Below are 23,925 nucleotides of genomic sequence, written 5' to 3'. Positions count from 1 at the left end.
AAGTGGAGATGTTGTTTCCTACCTTCACCACCTGGGGGCGACCCATCCGAAAGTCCAGGACCTAATTGCACAGGGCGGGGTTGAGGCCCAGGGCCTCCAGATTGATGATGAGCTTGGAGGGTACTATGGTTTTGAATGCTGAGCTGTAGTCAATGAACAGCATTCTTACATAAGTATTCCTCTTGTCCAGATGGGAGAGGGCAGTGTGCATTGTGATGGCGATTGCATCGTGTGTGGACCTGTTGGGGCTGTATGCAAAGTGAAGTGGGTCTAGGGTGGCCGGTAAGGTGGAAGTGATATGATCCTTGACTAGTCTCTCAAAGCACTTAATGATGACAGAAGTGAGTGCTACGGGGTGATAGTCATTTAGTTATTTTTGTAGTCCGTGATCTCCTGTAGACCCTGCCACACACGTTTTGTGTCTGAGCCGTTGAATTGCGACTCCACTTTGTCCCTGTACCAGCATTTCGCTTGTTTGATTGCCTTGCGGAAGGAATAACTACATTGTTTATATTCAGCCATATTCCCAGTCCTCTTTCCATGGCTAAATGCGGTGGTTTGCGCTTTCAGTTTTGCGCGAATGCTGCCATCCATCCATGCTTTTAGTTTTGCGAGAATGCCGCTATCCATCCACGGTTTCTGGTTAGGGTAGGTTATAAATAGTCACACTGGAGCACCACATCTCCAATGCACTTCCTTATAAACTCACTCACAGAGTCAGCAATAGATCAATGTTGTTCTCTGAGATTGACCAGAACATATCCCAGTCCGCCTGATCAAAACAATCTTGAAACGTGGATTCTGATTGGTCAGACCAACGTTGAATGGTTGTCGTCACTGGTATCCTGTTTGAGTTTCTGCCCAGTTTCTGCAAGATGGCGTCGTGGTTGGATTGCCAAAGGGAGGGCTAGTGAGGGCTTTGGATGCATCGCGGAAGTTAGAGTAGCAGTGATCGAATGTATAACCCCCACTTGTAGTGAAATCAATATGCTGATAGAATTTAGGTATCCTTGTTCTCAAATTTTCTTTGTTAAAATCCCCAGCTACAATAAATGCAGCCTTAGGATATATGGTTTCCAGTTTACAAAGAGTCCAGTGAAGTTCCTTGACGGCCATCTTGGTGTCTGCTTGAGGGGGAATGTACATAGCTGTGACGATAACTGACATAGAATTCTCTTGGGAGGTAATCAAATCAAATCAAATCAAATTTATTTATATAGCCCTTCGTACATCAGCTGATATCTCAAAGTGCTGTACAGAAACCCAGCCTAAAACCCCAAACAGCAAGCAATGCAGGTGTAGAAGCACGGTGGCTAGGAAAAACTCCCTAGACAGCTCCAAACAGCCTGTGTAGTACAAGAAAAAAATTGGGGGCAACAATACCTAAAAAGAGGTGTTGTTCCTACTGTCGTGGAACTGGCAAATTCAAAAGAGACCTGGTGTTTGTGAAAGAAGACTGAAACCAAGGTGCGCTGCCTAGGGACTGTGCCGTCTCTGATCCGGTCCAGAGCATGGGCCAAGCCAGTGTAAATGTTCATGTTTATTTGCTAGCAGCAAAATAATCATTTGTTTATCTACGACATGTATCAAAATCAAATCAAATTTATTTATATAGCCCTTCGTACACCAGCTGATATCTCAAAGTGCTGTACAGAAACCCAGCCTAAAACCCCAAACAGCAAGCAATGCAGGTGTAGAAGCACGGTGGCTAGGAAAAACTCCCTAGAGGAACCAGGCTATGTGGGGTGGCCAGTCCTCTTCTGGCTGTGCCGGGTGGAGATTATAACAGAACATGGCCAAGATGTTCAAATGTTCATAAATGACCAGCATGGTCGAATAATAATAAGGCAGAACAGTCAGGTGGAAGTTGAAACTGGAGCAGCAGCATGGCCAGGTGGACTGGGGACAGCAAGGAGTCATCATGTCAGGTAGTCCTGGGGCATGGTCCTAGGGCTCAGGTCAGTTGAAACTGGAACAGCAGCATGGCCAGGTGGACTGGGGACAGCAAGGAGTCATCATGTCAGGTAGTCCTGGAGCTCAGGTCCTAGGGCTCAGGTCCTCCGAGAGAGAGAAAGAAAGAGAGAAGGAGAGAATTAGAGAAGGTAATATGGCCGTCATTTGATTGTAAGGAATTCTATGTCGGGTGAGCAGAAGGACTTGAGTTTCTGTGTGTTGTTATGATTACACCATGAGTCGTTAATCATGAAGCATACACCCCCGCTCTTCCTCTTCCCAGGAGGCCGCTCCGCCTGCCCCTTCTGCAGTGCCGTTGTTTTGGGTCGGCTTCTGGGATTAGATCCATTGTTCTGGGTGGTGGTCCAAACAGAGGATTCGCTTCGGGAAAGTCGTATTCCTGGTCGTAATGTTGGTAAGTTGATGTCGCACTTATATCCAATAGTTCTTCCCGGCTGTATGTAATAAGATTTCCTGGGGTAACAATGTAAGAAATAATACATAAAACAACAAAATACTGCACAGTTTCTGTTACGTTCCCCAGTTTCTGTGTTGTGGTTTGTGTATTTTCATGTATGTATTTCAGGAAATGGCTTCCTGAAATTCTCCCCAAGCAGCTGATTGGTCAGCCCCATTGATGATTGGATAGCTAACCCCGCCCCCTCGTCAAGACGCAGCTGTCTCCAATTACCAACTCCTTCTGAAGCTATATAAGCCAGAGTTCTGTTGCTCAGAAGAGAGAGGAGGCTGATGGCAGAGGGGTATATCATATGTTGGTTGTTTTTCAGAGAGATTAGATGCTTTGGTATGTACTATGTTAGTTGTTGCTGAGAGAGGTGATTGGTATGTTCTGGGTTAGGTTGGTGCTCAGAGAGCGAGAGCTTCTGTAATGTCCTGAGTTCGTTTTTTCTCAGTTTTGTTGTGAAGTAGTTTGTAATATTCTGTTTCATTTGTTCCCAGGGGGGAAGGGGAAGGCACCTAGGGAGTGCTTAGGCAAAAGGCCCGCGGGCATACATAGACCCGTAGTATTTACTCTGTCTGTGCACACTAGGTAAGACCTGGGCGGACCACCCCCTGTATTTTGGTTAGCGCACCAGGTGGTGCTAAGTTAGATAAGTAGTGGGTAGGCAGGTAAGATAGGAGGGGGGCTTTGACATTTACTTTCTTTGCTTTGGTTCCGTCCAGCCCCTTTTCCCCGTATCACTGTGTGAAGGAATAAATTCCTAGTAAACGGTAAATTCTCTGCCTTTTGTCATCCTTGCTCACACCTACAGTCCCATACCTCTTTCACACCACGGAGAGTTGAGTTGTAGCAGGGTGTTACGTTCCCTCTTCCTAGAGGCGTATGTAACAGTTTCCTAAGGACTCGAAGCGAGGCGACACTCTCTGTCAGCAGCATCTTGCTAACTTTAGATTGGGTTCAAATCCGGGCTCTGGCTGGGCCAATCACGGACCTTCAGATACATGTCCCGAAGCCACTCCTGCATTGTCTTGGCTGTGTGCTTAGGGTTGTTGTCCAGTTGGGTGAACCTTCGCCCCAGGCTGAGGTGCTGAACAGGTTTTCATCAAGGATCTCTCTGTGCTTTGCTCTGTTCATCCTTCCCTCAATCCTGACTAGTCTCCCAGTCCCTGCCACTGAAAAACATACCCACAGCATGATGCTGCAACCACCATGCTTCCAGACGTGACGCTTGGCATTCAGACCAAAGAGTTCAATCTTGGTTTCATCAGACAAGAGAATCTTGTTTCTCATGGTCTGAGTCATTTAAGTGACTTTTGGCATACTCCAAGCGGGCTGTTGTGTGTCTATTACTGAGGAGTGGCTTCCGTCTGGCCACTATACCATAAAGGCCTGATTGGTGGAGTGCTGCAGAGATGGGACAACCATCTCCACAGAGGAACTCTGGTGCTCGGTCAGAGTGACCATCGGGTTCTTGATCACCTCCCTGACCCAAGGCCCTTCTCCCCCGATTGCTCCATTTCGCCAGGCAGCGAGCTCTAGGAATAGTCTTGGTGGTTCCAAATTTCTTCCATTTAAGAATGATGAAGACCACTGTGTTCTTGGACCTTCAATGCTGCAGAAATGTATTGGTACCCTTCCCCAGATCTGTGCCTCGACACAATCCTTTCTCAGAGCTGTACGGACAATACTTTCAACCTCACGGCTTGGTTTTTGCTCTAAAATGCACTGTCAACTATGGGACCTTATATAGACTGTGGGCCTTTCCAAATCATGTCCAAGCAATTGAATTTACCACAGGTGGACTCCAATCAAGTTGTAGAAACATCTCAAGAAGGATCAATGGAAATAGGATGCACCTGAGCTCAATTTCAAGTCTCATAGCAAAGTGTCTGAATACTTATGTAAATATGGCATCTGTTTTTTATTTGTAATAAATTTGCAAACCTTTGTCATTATGGGGTATTGTTAAAAAAAAAAAGGTTTTAATTCACCTTTTATTTAACCAGGTAGGCTAGTTGAACAAGTTCTCATTTACAACTGCGACCTGGCCAAGAAAAAGCAAAGCAGTGCGACACAATCAACAACAGTTACACATGGAATAAACAGTCAGTAACACAATAGAAAAATACTATATACAGTGTGTACAAATGATGTGAGATAAGGGAGGTAAGGCAATAAATAGGCCATAGTGGTGAAATAATTACAATTTAGCAATTAAACACTGGAGGGATAGATGTGCAGAACATGAATGTGCAAGTAGAGATACTGGGGTGCAAAGGAGCAAATAAAACAAAATAAATAAATAACATTATGGGGATGAGGTAGTTGGATGGCCTATTTACAGGTGCAGTGATCTGTGAGCTGCTCTGACAGCTGGTGCTTAATGTTAGTGAGGGAGATATGAGCCTTCAGTGATTTTTGCAATTCGTTCCAGTCATTGGCAGCAGAGAACTGGAAGGAAAGGCGGCCAAAGGAGAAATTGGCTTTGGGGGTGACCAGTGAAATATACCTGCTGGAGCGCGTGCTACAGGTGGGTGCTGCTATGGTGACCAGTGAGCTGAGATAAGGCGGGGCTTTACCTAGCAAAGACTTATAGATGACCTGGAGCCAGTGGGTTTGGCAACGTAAATGAAGCGAGGGCCAGCCAACGAGAGCATACAGGTCGCAGTGGTGAGTAGTGTATGAGGTTTTGGTGACAAAACTAATGGCACTGTGATAAGACTACATCCAGTTTGCTGAGTAGTGTTGGAGACTATTTTGTAAATGACATCGCCGAAGACAAGGATCGGCAGGATAGTCAGTTTTACGAGGGTTTGGCAGCATGAGTGAAGGATGCTTTGTTGCGAAATAGGAAGTCATTTAAGTCTAGATGTCATTTTAGATGTCATTTTGGATTGGAGATGCTTAATGTGAGTCTGGAAGGAGAGTTCACAGTCTAACCAGATACCTAGGTATTTGTAGTTGTCCACATATTCTAAGTCAGAACCATCCAGAGTAGTGATGCTGGATGGGCGGGCAGGTGCGGGCAGCGCTCGGTTGAAGAGCATGCATTTAGTTTAACTTGCATTTAAGAGCAGATGGAGGCCATGGAAGGAGTGTTGTATGGCATTGAAGCTCGTCTGGAGGTGAGTTAACACAGTGTCCAAAGAAGTGCCAGAAGTATACAGAATGGTGTTGTCTGCGTAGAGGTGGATCAGAGAATCACTAGCAGCCAGAAAAACATCATTTGATGGATACAGAGAAAAGAGTCAGCCCGAGAATTGAACCCTGTGGCATAGAGACTGCCAGAGGTCCGAACAACAGGCCCTCCGATTTGACACACTGAACTCTATCTGAGAAGTAGTTGGTGAATCAGGCGAGGCAGTCATTTGAGAAACAAAGGCATTGTCTATTGTCTGTAGATTGATGTTAAAAATGTTAATTTAATACATTTTAGAATAAGGCTGTAACGTAACAAAATGTGGAAAAAGTGAAGGGGTCTGAATACTTTCCTAATGCACTGTATAGCGTATCTAAAATGATCATTAATTTAAGATTTTAAATAGATTACCAGCTTGTAACCCCTACTTGCAAGGGAAGACATATTCTGTCTCTGCCTGGTCACCTGAATAAAATCACAAGACAGGTAAGTCCCAGTAAATGAACACAAGTTAACCAAATGTTACTAATAAGAAGAGCGAAAAATACTTTGGGGAGGGGGTTTAGGTTTAAACTTACTTGGCTGGTAGTAGTCATAGATCTTGATCACCGCTGGCTTTAGATTCTTTACTCGGACCTCCTGCATGATGTCCAGTGTGTGGTTGAAAGGAAATAATGATGGTAACTGTTCGGAGGAAAAAACATTGGTCACAATTATTTAAACGTTATTCAAAAGTTTCCAATCAACTTTGCTGACTGAAGGACATTCCACACAAAACTATTTCAGAGTAGATACAGTGCCTTGCGAACGTATTCGGCCCCCTTGAACTTTGCGACCTTTTGCCACATTTCAGGCTTCAAACATAAAGATATAAAACTGTATTTTTTTGTGAAGAATCAACAACAAGTGGGACACAATCATGAAGTGGAACGACATTTATTGGATATTTCAAACTTTTTTAACAAATCAAAAACTGAAAAATTGGGCGTGCAAAATTATTCAGCCCCCTTAAGTTAATACTTTGTAGCGCCACCTTTTGCTGTGATTACAGCTGTAAGTCGCTTGGGGTATGTCTTTATCAGTTTTCCACATCGAGAGACTGAAATTTTTTCCCATTCCTCCTTGCAAGACAGCTCGAGCTCAGTGAGGTTGGATGGAGAGCATTTGTGAACAGCAGTTTTCAGTTCTTTCCACAGATTCTCGATTGGAATCAGGTCTGGACTTTGACTTGGCCATTCTAACACCTGGATATGTTTATTTTTGAACCATTCCATTGTAGATTTTGCTTTATGTTTTGGATCATTGTCTTGTTGGAAGACAAATCTCCGTCCAAGTCTCAGGTCTTTTGCAGACTCCATCAGGTTTTCTTCCAGAATGGTCCTGTATTTGGCTCCATCCATCTTCCCATCAATTTTAACCATCTTCCCTGTCCCTGCTGAAGAAAAGCAGGCCCAAACCATGATGCTGCCACCACCATGTTTGACAGTGGGGATGGTGTGTTCAGGGTGATGAGCTGTGTTGCTTTTACGCCAAACATAACGTTTTGCATTGTTGCCAAAAAGTTCAATTTTGGTTTCATCTGACCAGAGCACCTTCTTCCACATGTTTGGTGTGTCTCCCAGGTGGCTTGTGGCAAACTTTAAACAACACTTTTTATGGATATCTTTAAGAAATGGCTTTCTTCTTGCCACTCTTCCATAAAGGCCAGATTTGTGCAATATACGATTGATTGTTGTCCTATGGACAGAGTCTCCCACCTCAGCTGTAGATCTCTGCAGTTCATCCAGAGTGATCATGGGCCTCTTGGCTGCATCTCTGATCAGTCTTCTCCTTGTATGAGCTGAAAGTTTAGAGGGACGGCCAGGTCTTGGTAGATTTGCAGTGGTCTGATACTCCTTCCATTTCAATATTATCGCTTGCACAGTGCTCCTTGGGATGTTTAAAGCTTGGGAAATCTTTTTGTATCCAAATCCGGCTTTAAACTTCTTCACAACAGTATCTCGGACCTGCCTGGTGTGTTCCTTGTTCTTCATGATGCTCTCTGCGCTTTTAACGGACCTCTGAGACTATCACAGTGCAGGTGCATTTATACGGAGACTTGATTACACACAGGTGGATTGTATTTATCATCATTAGTCATTTAGGTCAACATTGGATCATTCAGAGATCCTCACTGAACTTCTGGAGAGAGTTTGCTGCACTGAAAGTAAAGGGGCTGAATAATTTTGCACGCCCAATTTTTCAGTTTTTGATTTGTTAAAAAAGTTTGAAATATCCAATAAATGTCGTTCCACTTCATGATTGTGTCCCACTTGTTGTTGATTCTTCACAAAAAAATACAGTTTTATATCTTTATGTTTGAAGCCTGAAATGTGGCAAAAGGTTGCAAAGTTCAAGGGGGCCGAATACTTTCGCAAGGCACTGTATACAGTACAAGTCTAAAGTTTGGGCACACCTACTCATTCAAGGGTTTTTCTTTATGTTTACTATTTTCCAGATTGTAGAATAATAGTGAGGACATCAAAACAATTAATAACACATATGAAATCATGTAGTAACCAAAAAAGTGTTAAACAAATATTATATTTGAGATTATTCAAAGTAGCCACCCTTTGCCTTGATGACAGCTTTACACACTATTGGCATTCTCTCTACCAGCTGCATGGAATGCATTTTAATTAACAGGTGTGCCATGTTAAAAGTTAACTATGGAATTTATTTCCTTCTTAATGCGTTTGAGCCAATCAGTTGTGTTGTGTCAAGGTAGGGGTGGTATACAGAAGATAGCCCTATTTAGTAAAAGACCAAGGCCATATTAATTTTAACGAACTCTATCTACATGTATAGTTGAAGTCTTAAGTTTACATACACCTTAGCCAAATACATTTCAATTTTGGCCCATTCCTCCTGACAGCTGGTGTAACTGAGTCAGGTTTGTAGGCCTCCTCGCACATGCTTTTTCAGTTCTGCCCACACATTTTCTATGGGATTGAGGTCAGGGCTTTGTGATGGCCACTCCAATACCTTGACTTTGTTGTCCTTAAGCCATTTTGCCACAACTTTGGAAGTATACTTGAAGTCATTGTCTATTTGGAAGACCCATTTGTGACCAAGCTTTAACTTCCTGACTGATGTCTTGAGATGTTGCTTCAATATATCCACTTAATTTTCCATCCTCATGTTGCCATCTATTTTGTGAAGTACACCAGTCCCACCTGCAGCAAAGCAGCCCCACAAAATGATGCTGCCACCCCCGTGCTTCACGTTTGGGATGGTGTTCTTCGGCTTGCAAGCCTCCCCATTTTTCCTCCAAACATAACAAATGGTCATTATGGCCAAACAGTTCTATTTTTGTTTCATCAGACCAGAGGACATTTCTCCAAAAATGTCAATCTTTGTCCCCATGTGCAGTTGCAAACCGTAGTCTGGTGGTTTTGGAGCAGTGGCTTCTTCCTTGCTGAGCGGCCTTTCAGATTATGTCAATATAGGACTCGTTTTACTGTGCATATAGATACTTTTGTACCTGTTTCCTCCAGCATCTTCACAAGGTCTTTTGCTGTTTTTCTGGGATTCACTTGCACTTTTCGGACCAAAGTACAATCATCTCAAGGAGACAGAACGCGTCTCCTTCCAGAGCAGGAATGACGGCTGCATGGTCCCATGGTGTTTATACGTGCGTACTATTGTTTGTGCAGATGAATGTGGAAAATTGGAAAAATTGTATATATTGTTATTTTTTACTGCTGCTCTTTAATTATTTGTTACTTTTATCTCTTATTCTTATCCGTATTCTTTGAAACTGCACTGTTGGTTAGGGGCTCGTTGTACACCTGTTGTATTCGGCACATCTAGTCTAATAAATGTAGATTTGATTTATTATGGCAAGAACAGCTCAAATAAGCAAAGAGGAATGACAGTCCATCATTACTTTAAGACATGAAGGTCAGTCAATACAGAATATTTCAAGAACTTTGAACATTTCTTCAAGTGCAGTCGAAAAACCATCAAGCGCTATGATGAAACTGGCTCTCATGAGGACCGCCACAGGAAAGGAAGACCTAGAGTTACCTCTGCTGCAGAGGATAAGTTCATTAGAGTTAACTGCACCTCAGATTGCAGCCAAAATAAATGCTTCACAGAGTTCAAGTAACAGACACATCTCAACATCAACTGTTAAGAGGAGACTGCGTGAATCAGGCCTACATGGTTCAATTGCTGCAAAGAAACAACCACTAAAGGACACCAATAAGAAGAAGAGACTTGCTTCGGCCAAGAAACATGAGCAATGGACATTAGATCAGTGGAAATCTGTCCTTTGGTCTGATGAGTCCAAATTTGCAACAAAAAAAAAAGTTTGTTCCAACTGCAATGTCTTTGTGAGACGCAGAGTAGGTGAACAGATTATCTCTGCATGTGTGGTTCCCACCTTGAAGCATGGAGCAGGAGGTGTGATGGTGTGGGGGTGTTTTGCTGGTGACACTGTCAGTGATTCATTTAGAATTCAAGGCACACTTAACCAGCATGGCTACCACCGCATTCTGCAGCGACACTCCATCCCATCTGGTTTGCGCTTAGTGGGTCAATCATTTGTTTTTCAACAGGACAATGACCCAAAACACACCTCCAGTCTGTTTAAGGGCTATTTGACCAAGCAGGAGAGTGATGGAGTGCTGCAACAGATGACCTGGCCTCCACAATCACCCAATCCCAACCCAATTGAAAGGGTTTGGGATGAGTTGGACCGCAGAGTGAAGGAAAAGCAGCCAACAAGTGCCCAGCATATGTGGGAACTCTTTCAAGACTGTTGGAAAAGCATTCCTCATGAAGTTGGTTGAGAGAATGCCAAAAGTGTGCAAAGCTGTCATCAAGGCAAAGGGTGGCTACTTTGAAGAATCTAAAATCTAAAATATATTTTGATTTGTTTAACACTTTTGTGGTTACTACATGATTCCATGTGTTATTTAATAGTTTTGATCTCTTCACTATTATTATACAGTGTAGAAAATAGTGAAAATAAATAAATAAAAACTTGAATGAGTAGGTGTGTCCAAACTTTTGACTGGTACTGTATGTGTAAGGGCCGACGCCGGACAGGAGAAGCAGGTATGGGGAGTCAAACATTTATTCAGGAACTGACATAGAACACGACAGGAACAGCGTCAGCACACGGGTAAACAAGGACATATGACAAACAATCCCGAAGCAGGGAACAGAGCTGTGAAACAGACAGATATAGGGAAGGAAATTACACAAGTAATTGATCCCAAATGAGTCCAATGAGTGCTGATGCATGTGATGGGGAAAGGCAGGTGTGCGTACTGAAGGTGGCTTTAGTGAGTAATGTTGGGGAGTCTGGCGCCCTCGAGGGCCAGAGGGAGGAAGAGCGGGAGCAGGCGTGACAGTATTTTAACAGAATTACATCAATATATACAGTATATGTTATTTAAAATGAATTTCATTATATTGAGAGTGCTATGTGCACTGTTCAAACTGGTCTCACCTCTCTCAAGTACATTAACACATGGTCATCTTTGGTATCGACACGATCCACTTGACCTGAACCCCTCAGCTGTGAAGACAGGCCATTCACTGATTATTCATATTGCATGGACAAAAAAGGTCAGTTTCTGAAAAGTTCACAGATGAGAGGCAAGAGCTACATGGAAAAAGGTTATAGGTAAACACCATAAATGTATGATAATCACAAAAACTCACCCTCCCCAAAGACTCTGGGTCTGGGACAAACCCAGACAGCATTTTCAAATCCACTATAATCATATTGGTGGTCAGCTCCTTTCCATGATATCTGTGAAAGCAAAGAGATGCCTGTGATATCAAAGTGATTTTTACAATTGCTTGAAATAAAACGAATAGATAAAATCGATACTTTTATTATATTAGCCATAAAAAAGACATGGTTGCCTGATATATTTTCGTACTGTTACTGGTAGAAACTAGAAATTCCATAACCTATAGGAAACCAAGTAAGTTCGGCCAAGCCCATTCTGTAAGACATGCTCCAAAACAACACTGGAGTGTCATCATTGACCTGATTCAAATAATAAACTGATTGAAAGAATGCTTCTGTGAACGCAAATGTGTCATTCATTCTTACTGAGACTGGAGTTTCAGCGTGACTCTGGGTCTCAAAGAGTTACTGTTGCAGTCCACCTCTGGCTTCACCTGGATACTGAGCGTTGTGCTGTCAGTAGGAGTAGGGATGTTGTAGTGGAGCGCCACCTGGGAAAGAGGGAAGAACAAGTCAGGGAAACCAACCTGTCTAGAAATATACAATTTAAAACTTAGGGAAAAAATAAACATTTCATAAACCAACTATCAAGCCAGACAACGCTTCTTAAATGTTTGAAATTCACAGTAATATACAAATCCATATCTTGCACTTTAGTATTGGGAGGAGTGTATTCACTGACCTGCACTGAGGCACAAGCACTGCCCTTCACTTCCACGCTGTACTTCCCTTCTGTGTCCTGCAGCGCCCTCTCCTGGTAGAGAAGCTTGTTGTTTTGGTTCACTTCGAAGAGGTGCTGTGCCCCACTGGGAGAATGTACTGTGACTGTGCTGGCACCCTCTCTACTGTACACCCTGGTGGAGTAGAGAGCCAGGGCCTGGAGGGCCACCACTGTGTCCTAAACTCACACACCAACAGACCACAGACAAATATGTTCAAAATGAATGAAAATAGCCCATTTTACATAAAGGGGGGATTTTTACATTGATCTGTTACTAGAGTGACTATTTCCCATTTCCAACCATTATGCTTTCTTGCCACCTCCATTTCAGTGCAAGTTATCCTCGCCAGGCTTGACATGACAAGAAGCACATACATGCCTGTTGTGAAGTCAAGGTAATAATGGCTCACTACTAGTGCACAGCACAGGGTGCCGCTTCAGAACGGAGGTGTTTTGGAAATATACCTGTGTGGAAGAGAAGCCTCCGTAGGCGTTCTGCTGTCTCACCAGCCACCTGACGATGCGCGAGGCGTAGCCCAGGTCAGTGGTAGACAGAGGGGAGGCACTGAGGGAAGCCAGCAGAACATAGGAGCTGATTTCCACCGCCAGGGAGGCTGAGGTCTTTAAGGAGGTCTGAGTCCAGTGCAGGAGACCCTCTGAGGGATGAGGAACACTATAAAATACTTTGGGTGTTTGATTGAGCCTATCTGGAGTGCCAGATGGGAGGAGGGTTTGCACTTTTCTGATTACTTCATTGGCTCCATTGCCCAGGTAAGCTCAATCAAGGCAAGACACCACAAACAGATCTTGGACCAGAATATGTCTCACCTTCTTGTAATGCGATCGTGTCCAGGTGCTGCAGAAGCTGGGCCCGGGTCTCCATGTCCCCTGCCAGGGTAAAGGTGTATGCCAGCAGAGCAGTAGTGTAAGTGTTGGACAAATCACTGGTTGAGTTCCTCAGGCAAGACAAGCTGCGGTACACAACAGGATCCTGGAGCACAAAATAACAGAGCAGCACATTAAGAGACATGTTAGCCTGGTCCCAGATCTGTTTGTTCTGGCAAGGCAATACAAACAGATCTGGGACCAGGCTAGACACATTCATGCTGGAGCACTTTTAGTTTTTCAGTTTACAGTATTACAACTATGCCTGTACTTTTTTATGTTAACAGCACACTGTCATTCAGGACTGCTTATGGTAACAGCTATTCTTATTTCTATTCCATATGCTACTTTCAGATCAATTTGAACACAGAACTCACTACATTTTAGAATATCTAAAAGACAGTTGACATAAAATGTATACAACAGACTTCATACAGGAGGCTAAATGAGTTTCCTGTAATGGACGTTGTTGAAGTGAGAAACAATAGTTATGTGGAGATGCTACGTACCGACACTGACATGTTGAGCTCCAGCATTGAAGCAGTGATGTAGGCCGTCAGTGTGACTTCATCTGTCACCCCACCCTACAAAACAATATGCTAAATACTAAAACATGTGTAAACTGTAGCCTGATACAATTCTGTTGAAATCATCATTCCCAACTTTATGGCTGGTCTGACGAGACGTAAAACGACATCTACCATCTTCTATCAGTTTATTATCAATATAAATACCTTCATTCTGTTGTTAAAGAGTTTCCCCAATCTAATGAAACAGCCATGTTCTCCTTGTTGACTTTCCAACCAAGTCTTGGTTTGCTCAATTTTTACCGGATCAATATAGATGAAAGACTTTGCTTTGCCAAAGGATCTCAAAACAAAAGCAGTCAGCCTGAGAAAAGAGAACTTGATTTGAATGTCCCGTCATAATACCCACATAAGGTTGTTATAAACATGACAGAGCTTGACATTACATGCAACAAAAGATTATTTTAATTTATGTCACATCCATGGTCTCCCTGTCAGAGACAATGCCATTTGATTGGTCAATACTTAATTGAAACAGACACAGTTATAATGTGTTTACCAGTAGGTGAAACACAATACTTACCAAGTGTTCCCTGAACCCTGTCCAAATGTGCTGTATGCACCATCAACATGCTTGTAGTTCAGCTGCCTTTGGTAACCTGTCGGTGAGTTTTTAAAGCAAACAACAGTAACCAAGTGTGTTTTATATTCACTGAGGGTGCGCCCCAAATGGCACCCTATTCCCTAGCGTACTCTTTTTGCCAGGAAAAGTAGTGCACTATGTAGGGAGTAGGGTGATATTTGGGATTTAAAAGAAATCTATATTCTATAATCAAATGACTTTAGCAAAACATCTGGAAGTCCCAACATGTTTTGGGTGAGTGATGCTCTGTTGATAACACTGTAATATCATCTGTGCTGTAGCTCTATAATTTACATGATAGCAGGGTTGTAGTCACTAGGGCACACTGTGGTGAAATGTTTAAAAATGTTCTTCAACGGACAACAAAAAAAAGGGGCTCTTATTGGACAAATCCAGCTCTGTTTCAGTCAGTTTTCTTCCGTTTGGTGCCTAATCAATACGACCCATATTTTGAGGGACTCTCTTACCACTAGTGAGGAACTTGATGGCCTTGTCTCGGATGGCTGGAGTGAGCTGCTCTGTGTTCCTCAGGTACTCCAGGATGTAGATATTGGGGGCGAGGAGGGCCATATTCTGCTCTCCACACCCATATGGCATCTGCAAAAGTCCATCCAGGTTCTTGAGGGCCCGACCCAGGATGTCACCTACAGGTAAACATGGGACTTCTGTGATACTGTCCTCTTTAGCAAACAGCAGCATTATCACTGGATAAGGGTTGCTTTTCTCACCAAAACTCCTGTCTAAACTCACCAAGCCTCTCTAAATAATACAATGGTTTATTTTACCCAGGACTGAGAGAGAAATTCGATCAGATCCATCCACCACATTCTTGGGGAGTTGCAGTTCCACCTCCTCTGTCATAGTTACTCCTGTGGACACACAGATGATAAGATGAATGGAGATAATCAGTTCAACCAAAGTACATTCAACGTTCATGTATTACTGACCAGTTGGACACAGCAACCAGTTGTAGGTGTCGGTCTTCTCTGTTCCCTCAGCCTGAGAAGAGAGGATATTATTTTCAGTCAGAGGCAGTTACACTAGGTATCTGTACAACAGTACGTTCCATCACAACAGTAGGCTGCATACCTTCACCAGCAGGCTCTGTGTGACTGTGTCGATGCGTCCTCTCTCCGGTACGTTCACAATCTCATTGTCACACACAGCGTGGGACTGGACAGCCTCTGCACTAACGGACACATTCAAAACCCCTACACACACGTTGACAGACAGAGTGCAGCACAGGTTACACAACATCCAATATGGTGACAGAGTACACAACTCAGGCTGACATCCATTCTGCTGTTTGAACGGTTGAATGAAGACTGGTGATTTACCCAGGATAGAGGGTGCCATTGTCCAACTGAAGGTCTTTCGTCCCTTGGCACACAAGCATGATGAGTACTGGACATTCTTCAAGGGTGTGAGAGTGTAGTCTAAGGAGTGAGCTGGAGTCACAGAAACCTGCCAAATAGGAACACTTGTAAGATAACATGGAAAACTAATGAAACAACTCAAGAGACGATCATGATGCGGTGCCGTACCATGATGCACTTGGACAGGTAGTTAAACACAGTGGCCTTCAGCTCAAAGTGCTCTCCACGGATGATGGAGTACGGCAGGGTGAGTTCCAGGAAGAAGGGCTGGAAGACAGTGAGCTCCACTGGAGGAGCCAGGCCGAAGCCGCCAGGAGCCAGGCAGAATGCTTCTGTCTGCCAGGTGGTGATGGTGTCTGGAACTGTGAGGGGCATGTCTGCTGTTCCAGATTCCCTGTAATGCAAAGGTCAGAGTTCAAACAGAAAGACACTAAGTGTCCCATGGAGAACAATGGAGTATGACTTACAAATTCTTTAAACACTGTTTCTTTAAATGTTTTTAAATATATTTACGCTTCATCTAACTGGGGAGTCCTATTGAGGTCAGAGGCCTACAGTAGGTAAAAGTGGAGCAAATTGAGCCACCCTTGTTTCTAGGAAACCATACACAAAATTAATAATTTGACCAAATATTTAGGAAGATAAATAATTTCATGGAGTCTGTGAAGGAAGAAACCATATGGAAAAAGTGGTCAGCAAGTCAGGTCCAAAAAACACTTGTTCACCAAGTCAAATAAATGTATTCTGTTAGAGGTTTCACTATGATTGTATCTAAACCAAAGTAGATCATTAAGATGATCAGTAAGATTGTTCTACACATCAGTTGGGATCTTTATAAGCTTAATTTTTTTTCATGTCCTAAACCTCACATGAAAGTGCATCTCTGTAGCTGTGTGGGCAAATATAGTCCAAATGTTTGTCTTGGGGTAAATTGAGCTGAGGGCCACGGGGTAAGTTGAGCCAATGGTAAATTGAGCAAATTGAAGTGTTTTCTTCCTAGGCGTAAAGCAATGCAATATCGCTGGGATATTTCATTATTTTGTATTTATTTTGTATTTAGAGCTGTAAACCCAAAGACTTCCAGTCCTTGCCATTATCGCAAATTACAAAGTGTTTTTTTTTAGGTGTTAAGTGTTTGTTAATGGATGCTTAGCAAAGACGTGTTTGTGATTGTGTTGAATTGTGTTTGGGAAATAAAGATAGACATGGTTTTAGAAAGGTAGTGGTAATATTTCATTCAGAACAGACATTTGTAGGCAACCTAACTAACCCTATCAAGCGACTCAATTTACTCCACACCGGGGGTAAATTGTGCAAAGAGACCCCTTTTTTGGACAAGCTATGTTTTCCAAACTGTAATGTCTCCATGAATTATGTTTATTTCAAGGGATACACAACATCCTGAAATATATGTAAATCTTTGTTAGAAAAAACACTGTGTTTTTGCTTGACAGAGTAATGCTGAATGTAAAACAAATCTAAATTTACCACACTCTCCCCTACTTTGTAATGCAGTTCAATGAGGTACAGGTTCTTAATCTACACCACTACTGTATGTTTTGATACAGACCGGTCAGTTGTTTAGCAACAAAACCGACACGTGCAGAAATATGGAGCAAAACAGACGGGGTTGGCTTAGACTGTTGACAACATCTAAACTATATTTTGCCTTCAAATGTCTATTGAAAACATAAATACATTTGCACAATGAGCACTTGTTTTCTCTCAAATACATCGTTACAGTTGTTGGTAGCAAGCTAGCAAATGTTTTGCCATATTAGCATAGACATGACATGAGTCAAAACACCTCAAAACAAGACATGGTATCAATAAGAAGATACAACGAGCTGAAACGAGACACCTACTATTCCCCACATGGCAGCCTCTTGTTGTTGTTGTTGCTAACTATCTGACCGTTCAGAAACATCACCTTCTGCCTCATCGATGTGCGCACATTATTTTAGTGACTTTTATAAGGCAACAGCCTCACTGTGCAGTGCTCTTACCCAACTTCCACAAGATCCCATATCCACGTCTCAGGGAAGAACGTACGGACCGTCTGTATGGTATCAACAAATCTGTCACCGTCTACTACACGCATTAAAGATCGATCAAGTATCCCACCCGCTGCACCCAGTCTAAGTGTGGCCTTGTCTCCAGGGTGGCGTCTGTAGGCTACAACTAAAACAAATAATAGTCATTATTCTCGTGTTAGAATCAGCCTGGTCAAACCAGACTGAATGCTGCTTTCAACGGTGATGCATGCAGCATTCAGACTGGTTTAACCAGGCTATATTAGAATAACAAAGGCCATACATGTAGTGGTAATATTTCATTCAGAACAGACATTTGTAGGCAACCTAACTAACCCTATCACGCGACTCCCAAGATTCACTGAATTCTTCTGCCAATGACAAGAGTAAAAGGTGTGAAGGAGGACATCTCACCATAGGCCCCATTGTCCTCTTTCCCTTTGTACCTGAAACAGGAAGGTACTCTTATAACCAGATTAGTTGCCAGCTTCAGTCCCAGTTTCTAGAAATGTCAGAATCACAAAACAAGAGAGCTCAATATTAATGAATATCTCTGAATTTTATGTTTCTATTCTGTAGGTGTTTTTCAGCCTCAAACAGGGTATTTTAGCAATTAATAATTTAAGAAGTTGTATGCATGGTAAAAGTATGGTAACTGATTCTTACGAGAGAGGAAAAAATAAAAGAGAAAACAAGCCAGAAGTTACCTTAAAAACTTCATGAGGTTCATTTTCCTCCTCAGTTTGTCCTGGCCTTATGTACCTCCTTGGTTTTACACGTAAACATGCTACTTGATCTTCAAGCTGGTAGGGAATGTGTGTTGTCTCCTTGACTGGTAACAAATCAAATATCTGGAATGGGATAACAGTGATATGTAAAATGAACTTGTTCACTGGACACCAAACAGAAGAAAACAGACTGTTACTGTGAAGGACCACTTGGACTTGTCTAAAAAGAAACGTTGAATTTCATTTTCCATTGCTAAACGTTATTAACCCTCATACTACCGACTGGGGTCATGTTGATGGGGTGGCAGGGTAGCCTAATGGTTAGAGAGTTGGACTAGTAACCGGAAGGTTGCAGGTTCAAACCCCCGAGCTGACAAGGCACAAATCTGATGTTCTGCCCCTGAACAGGCAGTTAACCCACTGTTCCTAGGCCGTCATTGAAAATAAGAATTTGTTCTTAACTGAGTTAAATAAGCCTAGTTAAATAAAATATATAAATACAATTAAGTTATACATATCCTCAGAGGGTGGAGGGGGACCTGTATCAGTGATTTTGACAAGATGGAAAGATCACCTGCATAAATTAGCTCCTTTTGTTCTCGGCTATGTTTTAAACTGGTTATAAATGGCAATAGTTTATACCACATAATGTGACAGAATTAGTATTTACTTAAAAATTCTAAAAACCAAATGATGCCATAATCAAATTATGGTAAATTTTGTTTTTAGCACTTATGTGGATTGTACGTTGGAAAAAAACAGCACATGATTTAAGGAACAAATGTATATTTTCAGTTTACAGAACATGCTGATTAACTGTAATTTTGCAAAAAATAGTCTGTTTTAGTTAATTTTTTATTTCAGATAACAAGATTTACATGTCTAATGATGTATTGAATTAAGTTGATATGTTGCTATGATTGTTGATTTTTTCCAACAGTTTCTTCTTGAGGTCAAAATGACCCCAGTTGGTTATCCATGTATGTAAAATATGTTAGCATGAGGGTTAAAATTGCAATAATAAACACAACCCAGACTATTAACTCATTAAGTACCAATAGGGAGGCGCTTTCCAGTTCCTTTAATGAAAGCACACCAAATGGCCAACATTGAACAGACCCACTCCAAGTCTGCTGTTGTCACTTCTTAGTCCCCTGAAGCTGCTTGTATTGCCAGCACCACAAAAGCTGTTTATATAGTGGTACTGTATGACCGTTGATATTCACTACACCGAGCTCTGTTACCTTGTCAGCATTCAGCCTCTTCCCTGGCTCCAAGATGTGAACACTCTGGTCCACAGCACTGAGGCCACAGAGGGAGCCGGGCTGGGCCGAGAGCTGCAGGGTGTTCTGCTCCCCTGGAACTGCTTGTGAGGGTGAGAACTCCACCGACACCTAGTGCACATGACATACATAAGTGTACATTATACACCTTTATACACAGAATGCTATCTATGTGCATGGAAATACTTAACACTTTTTATACCTTCCATAAAATGAACATAGTATGTTTGTGATGTGCAGAAGTCAGAGGGTATAACACACGAAGAAGCATGCCCACATATACACACACCTTGTGCCTGAAGCATTTCTCAGTGGGGAAGTTCATGCTGTGGGCGATGACAGTCTCGCTGGGTAGCATACTGTACACAAGGACCTGTACCACTGGCGCCATCTCTGGAACCACTGCCAACTTCAAAGTAACTTCACCCTCAGTTACTGTAACACGAGCATGTCAAACTGTCATTGTCATCAAGCACCTTCAAGTACGTTCATAATTACTTAATGAAACTCCCTCACCAGGACTCCCCTGTTGCACGGTAACCTTGATATGTCCATGCTGAACTATCACCCCTCTGGATAAGGCCTGGAGGAGGGAAAGGGAAAAACAGTTATCCCTGTTATCCCTTCAAGTCAGCAAGAAGGATATGATGAGAAGTACTGGTGTTGTATAGAGACATCCTTCCTTTGAAGATGAGAGGCTGGGACAATGTCTTAAATGACCCTGGTCAAAAGTAGCGCACCATTTTGGACTCACCCCGGGTTTGCAGGTTGTCACAACTTGTTCCTTGTTCTACTCACCAGGTAGATGACATCCACGGAACCCTTTGGGACAGTCTCCCCTACGATGGCGTACTGGATGGTGATTGACACTCCCTCCCAACATGCCAGTGGGTGCTCCATCTTCTGAATAGCCAGAGAGCTGAACGTTTTACTGTGAGGGGCAGTGGGCTGGATCAGGGAGAGCTTGTGGTGCCCTCTTTTGAAATAGGGGACCCTGTATCTAATATTCTCCACTTGTGGTGTGTTGCTTACCTGGAAAGCAACAGAGGAGAGAGAGAGTATAACTAAAGGCCCAATCCCAAATCTACCCTTAGACCCTGTACAATATACTTGTGGAGATCTGAGAGGATTCGTTTTTTTTTTTTTTTTTTACAGGTGTAAGCAATAGAGTGTGTCAACATCTCCACCTTGCCCTCTGATAAACTAGGTGGAAGTTTCACCATAGTGTTTGTTATACACATGGTATCTTCTCAGATCTCAACAAGAGCATGATAGGCCATAGGTTCAATGGTGTGCGCTGGAATCATCAGTCTTCCAAAACCTAGAAGAAATCATACTTACTATGAGGTTAATATTCTTTTTGGGCATTCTGGTTGTGTTGAGGGAGAAACTGGCAGTACCATGACTGTCCGTGGTTAGGTTCTGTAGAAGATGTGAGGACCTGTCTTTCTTCTCCAAAAGGTAGACTAGCATGTCTGCGATAGGTGTGTTGTTGAAGTGAACAACGTTAATCTGAGGGAAAAGGGGGGGAAAGTTGTAAGTAGTGATGCTACATGTGTCACTGTTACCTACCATTAGTAGTTAAGTAAACAGGAATGTCGAAGACAAATGGCATCTACAATTCAACTAAGTCTAAGAAACAATATCACTGTATTTGGGCGCACTTTGCCCTCGATAGTTGATCCATGCTCATAGATTTTGGGTGTGTCGACAAATGTGAGTTTTCCAATCACATCTGAGAGAGCAATGTGTTTTTCCTTTGACTGTGTAATACCTGTCAAGGGAAAACAAATGAAAATAGGATGGTTTATTTCACAACGACACACGCCACCATGATGCACAATGGCAGTTCACAATGCAGGACCTGAATTCCAGTGCAGCTTATTCAACGTAGTAAAAACATGATTACAAACAAAGACATGAATAAAAACAGCATAATATGAGGATGTAGCACCAAAGGTCAAATACACAGGTCTTGCCAATCTTCATAATCTAATTAAACATGCAATCTTGACATTATGTAATTCACTCTCAAGAAAAGAAAACAGTTTTCATTTGACTTCAGGAAAATGTTGTCATCACTTCTACCGTCTCCAAATTGTTAAGATAAATGACTTGCCTGTCCCCTCCTCCTCTACTTTTGCATTAAAACTCAGCCTGTCTATGAGCATTTTCTGGCCAGCATCCTTTGTGAAAATGGACATGTTGAAGACATGAGAAGCACAGCCAGTTTGGTCCATCTGGGAAAAGCAAGCAAAACCACACACATTAAGAAATGATTTAAATAAATGTAACCAGATCATTTTCAAATGTAATATGATGGTAAAAACAAGTATATAGTTTCTTCAGGAAAGCATACAGACCTCTATTGACTCTTTATGGCAGGGGGGTGTATAATCAGGAACTCCTTCTGGATTTTTCTCATCAATTCTTATTGGTATCAATATATTGGGAACTAAGGGTCGGCATAACTCTACCTCTGCTTTACCAGGTACAGGTTGCCCATACGTGTATCTGATTTTATTTCAGAATAAAACACAAGCATAGATCAGACACATCAACTATCATGCATTTCCTACATAGAGAGACATACCATATTATAAGTCTCATATGAGACATTATAAATCTCATACATGCGTGCTTATAACAATACATTATAATGCTTTTAAGTAAAGTGTTTTCAACATTATCAATCGATCTGGACCAGTATTCATAAAGCCTATCAGAGTATGTGTCCTGATCTAGGATCAGTTTGAACTTTTGGATCTAATGAACAAGATCTCATGTACAGGGGGAGCCTGATCCTAGGTCAGCAATCCTACTCTGAGATGCTTTATGAATACTGGCACAGCTGTTCATGTACTGTACATGCCACTGTCCCAAACCTTTGAAGTCTCAGGGACTCATAAGAACAGTTTATGACATTGAGCAGTAGCATTGTAGGTCTTCAACTAGAAAAATAAATTTCTTAAGGAAAATGTGTGTGCTTGCTAGCTTGTCTTGAGTATTTATGGTTGTGAGATAGTAGTGGTAGTGACTGCAGTAGTAATGGTAGTGACTGCGGTAGTAATAGTAGTTGTCAAAGTTGTGACTGTGGCAGTAATAGTAATAGTAGTAGTAGTAGTAGTAGTAGTAGTGATAGTAGTAGTACTAGTAGTAGTAGTAGTAGAAGTGCCTGCAGTGTTAGTGGTATTAGTAGTGACTGGTAAATGGTAGCATTAAGCTGTATTGAAGAAATCTAAGTAGGTTCAGCCTGCACATCTGAAATCCAAAATGTACTATTCTAGTCTATGGCGCTCTGTGCAAGCTTTGAGCTTTGAGTAAGCACACTAATTAGTCATTAGCTGTCATTACCTAGACCTGGGTTCAAATACTTATTTCTGTGCATCAGTATTTTCAAATAATGTGGCCAAATCAACTACTTCTTTTTGAAGTATTTGAAAGTATTTTCATATAATTGCCTATAAATATCCTACTATTTGAAACTATTTTAAATTACTTGCTTCCAAATCAATTATTTTAAATACCTCTATGACTAAACAGACCTGGGTTTAAATGCATGGGGTATTTAAATATTTTTATTTGAAAATGCACTTGTCTATGTATTTGAGTAATTTGAAACTACAGTGCATTATAGAACAGAGATAGTGTTGACTCACGTTGCACACACTTCCACTTTATACTCCTCTTGAACAATGCTGATCTCATCGTTGAGGTTCATTTTGATCTCAAATTTCGGCAAAACTAGAAATAAATGAATAGCAGTTAACTGAATGAATGTTCCAGGGTTGTGATGCATTGATTCAACTGCCAGAGCCATGACAATACCTAGCATGAGAAGTAAAATAACAAAGCTCTACTTACCATACTTTTCTACCTTGAAGCGATGGTATATTTTCTTTTCACCAATCCACACTACGATAGCATAGGTTCCTACGGGTGCTTCAGCGTTCAGGGGGTGAGAAAGCTGCAGAATGTTGCCACTGGATGTAGTTTTGACCCACTGTCCAATTCTGTTCCGATGAACATCCTGTTGGTTCATAGAACAAGAGGCACATTGAGCAGGGCGCTACACCTATTGGAACCCCTCTTAGAAGAAAGGGTTCCAAATGGGTTCTTTGTCTGTCCCCATAGGATAAACGTTTTTGGTTACACTTAGAACCCTTTTTGGGCTCCATTTAGAACCCTCTACCTGGAACCAAAATGGTTTTACCTGGAAATAAAAAGGGTTCTTCAAAAGATTTTCCTATGGGGACAGCTGAAAAAACATTTTAGGTTCTACAAAGACATTTTTCTTTTTAGGAGTGTAGGTTATGTAGGCCAAACATCCCTTTCTGACATGTAGAATCTATCTGCAACGTTCTGAAGTTTGCTTGCTGAAGGTGGCCCAGATGTGATCACATAAAGCTGATAGGGAGTCTTCTG

At 42.1% G+C, this 23,925-nt stretch overlaps 1 protein-coding gene across 1 annotated transcript in view; it reads right to left on the bottom strand.

Moving 5' to 3' along the window:
* The window catches only part of LOC112265380 (alpha-2-macroglobulin), a 42,178-nt gene that overhangs the window by 2,678 nt on the left and 15,575 nt on the right, over positions 1–23,925 (bottom strand). Inside the window, exons 6-35 of the mRNA XM_024442608.2 lie at positions 23,365–23,530; positions 23,160–23,244; positions 21,864–22,014; positions 21,620–21,740; positions 21,165–21,274; positions 20,842–21,012; positions 20,299–20,532; positions 20,017–20,083; positions 19,790–19,935; positions 19,462–19,611; positions 18,197–18,340; positions 17,904–17,991; positions 17,463–17,637; positions 15,625–15,850; positions 15,418–15,544; positions 15,170–15,291; positions 15,028–15,079; positions 14,866–14,949; positions 14,548–14,724; positions 14,021–14,096; positions 13,645–13,801; positions 13,420–13,494; positions 12,854–13,016; positions 12,491–12,681; positions 11,987–12,202; positions 11,671–11,795; positions 11,271–11,361; positions 11,056–11,124; positions 6,134–6,239; positions 5,967–6,020 (exon numbers count right to left, since the gene is read on the bottom strand). Coding sequence (XP_024298376.2) covers positions 5,980–6,020; positions 6,134–6,239; positions 11,056–11,124; positions 11,271–11,361; positions 11,671–11,795; positions 11,987–12,202; positions 12,491–12,681; positions 12,854–13,016; positions 13,420–13,494; positions 13,645–13,801; positions 14,021–14,096; positions 14,548–14,724; positions 14,866–14,949; positions 15,028–15,079; positions 15,170–15,291; positions 15,418–15,544; positions 15,625–15,850; positions 17,463–17,637; positions 17,904–17,991; positions 18,197–18,340; positions 19,462–19,611; positions 19,790–19,935; positions 20,017–20,083; positions 20,299–20,532; positions 20,842–21,012; positions 21,165–21,274; positions 21,620–21,740; positions 21,864–22,014; positions 23,160–23,244; positions 23,365–23,530 — 3,906 coding nt within the window. The 3' untranslated portion in view covers positions 5,967–5,979. The remainder of the gene's footprint in view (positions 1–5,966; positions 6,021–6,133; positions 6,240–11,055; positions 11,125–11,270; positions 11,362–11,670; positions 11,796–11,986; positions 12,203–12,490; positions 12,682–12,853; positions 13,017–13,419; positions 13,495–13,644; positions 13,802–14,020; positions 14,097–14,547; positions 14,725–14,865; positions 14,950–15,027; positions 15,080–15,169; positions 15,292–15,417; positions 15,545–15,624; positions 15,851–17,462; positions 17,638–17,903; positions 17,992–18,196; positions 18,341–19,461; positions 19,612–19,789; positions 19,936–20,016; positions 20,084–20,298; positions 20,533–20,841; positions 21,013–21,164; positions 21,275–21,619; positions 21,741–21,863; positions 22,015–23,159; positions 23,245–23,364; positions 23,531–23,925) is intronic.

The sequence above is a fragment of the Oncorhynchus tshawytscha genome, linkage group LG13 (genome assembly GCF_018296145.1).
Source record: "Oncorhynchus tshawytscha isolate Ot180627B linkage group LG13, Otsh_v2.0, whole genome shotgun sequence".
In the NCBI taxonomy this organism is placed as follows: domain Eukaryota; kingdom Metazoa; phylum Chordata; class Actinopteri; order Salmoniformes; family Salmonidae; genus Oncorhynchus; species Oncorhynchus tshawytscha.
This window is presented reverse-complemented; position numbering and strand designations above follow the sequence as displayed.